This window comes from Hemibagrus wyckioides, linkage group LG27, assembly GCF_019097595.1.
Source record: "Hemibagrus wyckioides isolate EC202008001 linkage group LG27, SWU_Hwy_1.0, whole genome shotgun sequence".
Lineage (NCBI taxonomy): Eukaryota > Metazoa > Chordata > Actinopteri > Siluriformes > Bagridae > Hemibagrus > Hemibagrus wyckioides.
Genome location: NC_080736.1, coordinates 1140001 through 1142500, shown reverse-complemented (window position 1 = coordinate 1142500; position 2500 = coordinate 1140001). Strand labels below are relative to the sequence as shown.

At 46.2% G+C, this 2500-nt stretch overlaps 1 protein-coding gene across 2 annotated transcripts in view; it reads right to left on the bottom strand.

Annotated features, from left to right (window-relative positions):
• The window catches only part of cdh11 (cadherin 11, type 2, OB-cadherin (osteoblast)), an 84444-nt gene that overhangs the window by 24098 nt on the left and 57846 nt on the right, over positions 1 to 2500 (bottom strand). For both annotated transcript variants that reach the window (XM_058381981.1, XM_058381982.1), the window contains exons 2-3: positions 1352 to 1767; positions 394 to 688 (exon numbers count right to left, since the gene is read on the bottom strand). In XM_058381981.1, coding sequence (XP_058237964.1) covers positions 394 to 688; positions 1352 to 1588 — 532 coding nt within the window. In that variant the 5' untranslated portion in view covers positions 1589 to 1767. The remainder of the gene's footprint in view (positions 1 to 393; positions 689 to 1351; positions 1768 to 2500) is intronic.

The window sequence follows — 2500 nt, the reverse complement described above, 5'->3', positions numbered from 1 at the left end:
ATCGTTGATAATTATCAGAATAATCGATCCAGAGTGCGATCCCCTGAGGTGTGGGAACGTGAACCGGTCCAAACTGCCCCCTGTGTGCTGGTGGGGTAAAGTATGGTGGGGTAACAGATCATTACCTCCTGACACAGCCACATTTGGGATGATGTATTGTGCGACAAGAGAGCGTTAAAAATAAACAAACTCACACACACACACACACACACACACACATGTAGACAAGCTGGTGCAGATGAACAACACCAATACCAACAACAACAGCTTCAGACTTTCTCCTGGTCAGATTTCAGCGGCTTGTGAATAATGCATGAGGAAACTGAGCTGTCGTGGTGTTTTTTTTCTCCTCATCTGAAAACAGAAAAAATGAGGCGAGAAATTCAAACTCACCGACGTTGGACATCTCAGCCACGCGAGCGTAGTAGGGTCCATGCAGGAACTCTGGCGGGTTGTCGTTGATGTCCTGGACCTTGACGATGAATTCGGACGGAGGCTCCAGAGGTTTGTTGGTGTCTCGGGCCACGGCCTGCGCGGTGAGCGTGTACTCGGCTTGTTCTTCACGGTCCAGCGTCTTTGTTGCATGGATGTTGCCTGTTTTATCATCGATGACGAAGATAGTTCCTGCGCCTTCACCTGAGAGGATGTATTTGATGTTGCCATCCCCCGTGTCCACGTCGGAGTGAAGCTGGAGACACAGAGCAGGAAATGAGTCAGGACTTACTGCTACAGCACCGCTCCAGGAGGCTGAGGTTTACAAACCCATGTCCATCTCATTTACAGGGATTTAGGTTTGCATTCGTAAAACCTTTACATTCGTGAGAATCCGAACTCTTCTGCTCTGGAGCTTAGAGTCGATGAGGTCGGACTCATGTAACCTCATGTTTGTTTGTTTTTTTGCTTTAAGCCATGCAGAAGTTGTGAAAAATATCACAGAATCAATGTTTGGTGGAGGAAACCACGCAAACACAGCTTCAGTGCTAACGGGAATGACTTTACACAGCTAAAAGTTAGATTGTAAAGCTAATTTGCATATCCTGTACTTAAACTACAGAACTATAACTGAAAATGATGATGTAATGGTTCAGATGTTAAACCTGTAGAGATCTGGACTAGGTTCCTGTTTCCAGGACAACATTAAATCATCATCATCATCATCATGTGATGGTGTCCTCATGAAGGATGAACAACTTAATCCTAAAACTAATCAAACAGTAGAAACAGGATATGAGGTAAAACTCAGATTTCTCAAATTTATGAAAAGCTTCTTGTGGAAAGACAGATCTTGTCCACCATTGTACACGAGTCTGAAGATGAAATAAAATAAACGGCGGCGTGTGTCATCTCTTACCCGACCTACGAGGACAGGATCCGGTCCCGTGTACTCCTCGATGACGAAGAACTGATTCCAAACCCATCCTCGTTTAGAGCGATGGAGCACGTGTCCGTCCTTCCGTCTCTCTCTGTGTCTGTAGGAGGCCAGGCGGCGGCGATGTCCGTGTTCCTGAGGGCCTCGAGACGCTGCTGTAATCCATAACATCGCTATTAAACACAAGAAGAACACCTGAACTCTCAAACCGTCCCACATCCTGTCCGCTCTCGCCGACGTCCTGCTCGGAGTCTTTTGGCTTTTTTTTACGTCCTAAAGTGGTTCTAGGGAAGGAAATAGGGTGAATTCGAAGCAGGCGAAGTGGCGGTAAGTGGAGGTTCACTTAATACGTCCGCCCACGCTGAGGTTCATCCCAGGCACCGAGTCTCAGTTTGTTCCTGTGAAGAAAAGAAAAAAAGATAGAGAAGATTTTCAGTGACAGAGTGTGGAGTGTTTCGGGATCACAATCAAAGTTTAATTGACTTTGGCTGAAATTGGAATGTATTAATTCGCTCTGTAGCGGTGTAGCCTGGACTAATTAAGCGACAGAGGTTGTAAGCCCATTTGCTCTTATTTAATTAGACATTGCAGCGCCAGTGTTCTCCCGGCAAACCATTTCCCAAGTCACACACATCCGTCCCGCCTGATCTAATAGCTGGAGGTTTGAGATTTTGTCACACACACACACACACACACACACACACACAGACACACACACACACAGAAATGGGTGTTTTTTCCCTCCATCTATGCAGAATGCTAATTATAAAAAGTGAAACGCGATCACAGATATGGACCTGACATCTGCCATGTGTTTACTGGTGCAATGATCCTTCCTCAATGGCATCGTTTTCTTTTCCTCATCTGAAGATAGCCATGTCATGCTGCACTAATTAAGCAGCTGAAGTGTTGGCTTGATGCTCTTTCATCACCTCCTGCTTGGATGCTACAGCTATACAGAAAGAGACCAAGAGAGAGTGAGAGAGAGAGAGAGAGAGAGAGAGAGAAAGAGAGAGAGAGAAATGGCCTTGGAGAGATTTTCCCATTCACTGAGTCGCTAATAACCTCCAGCTCCAGCTCAGAGAGACACCCCGTCCTCCAGGCTGCTCGGTTTTCTCTCTTTCTCAACCT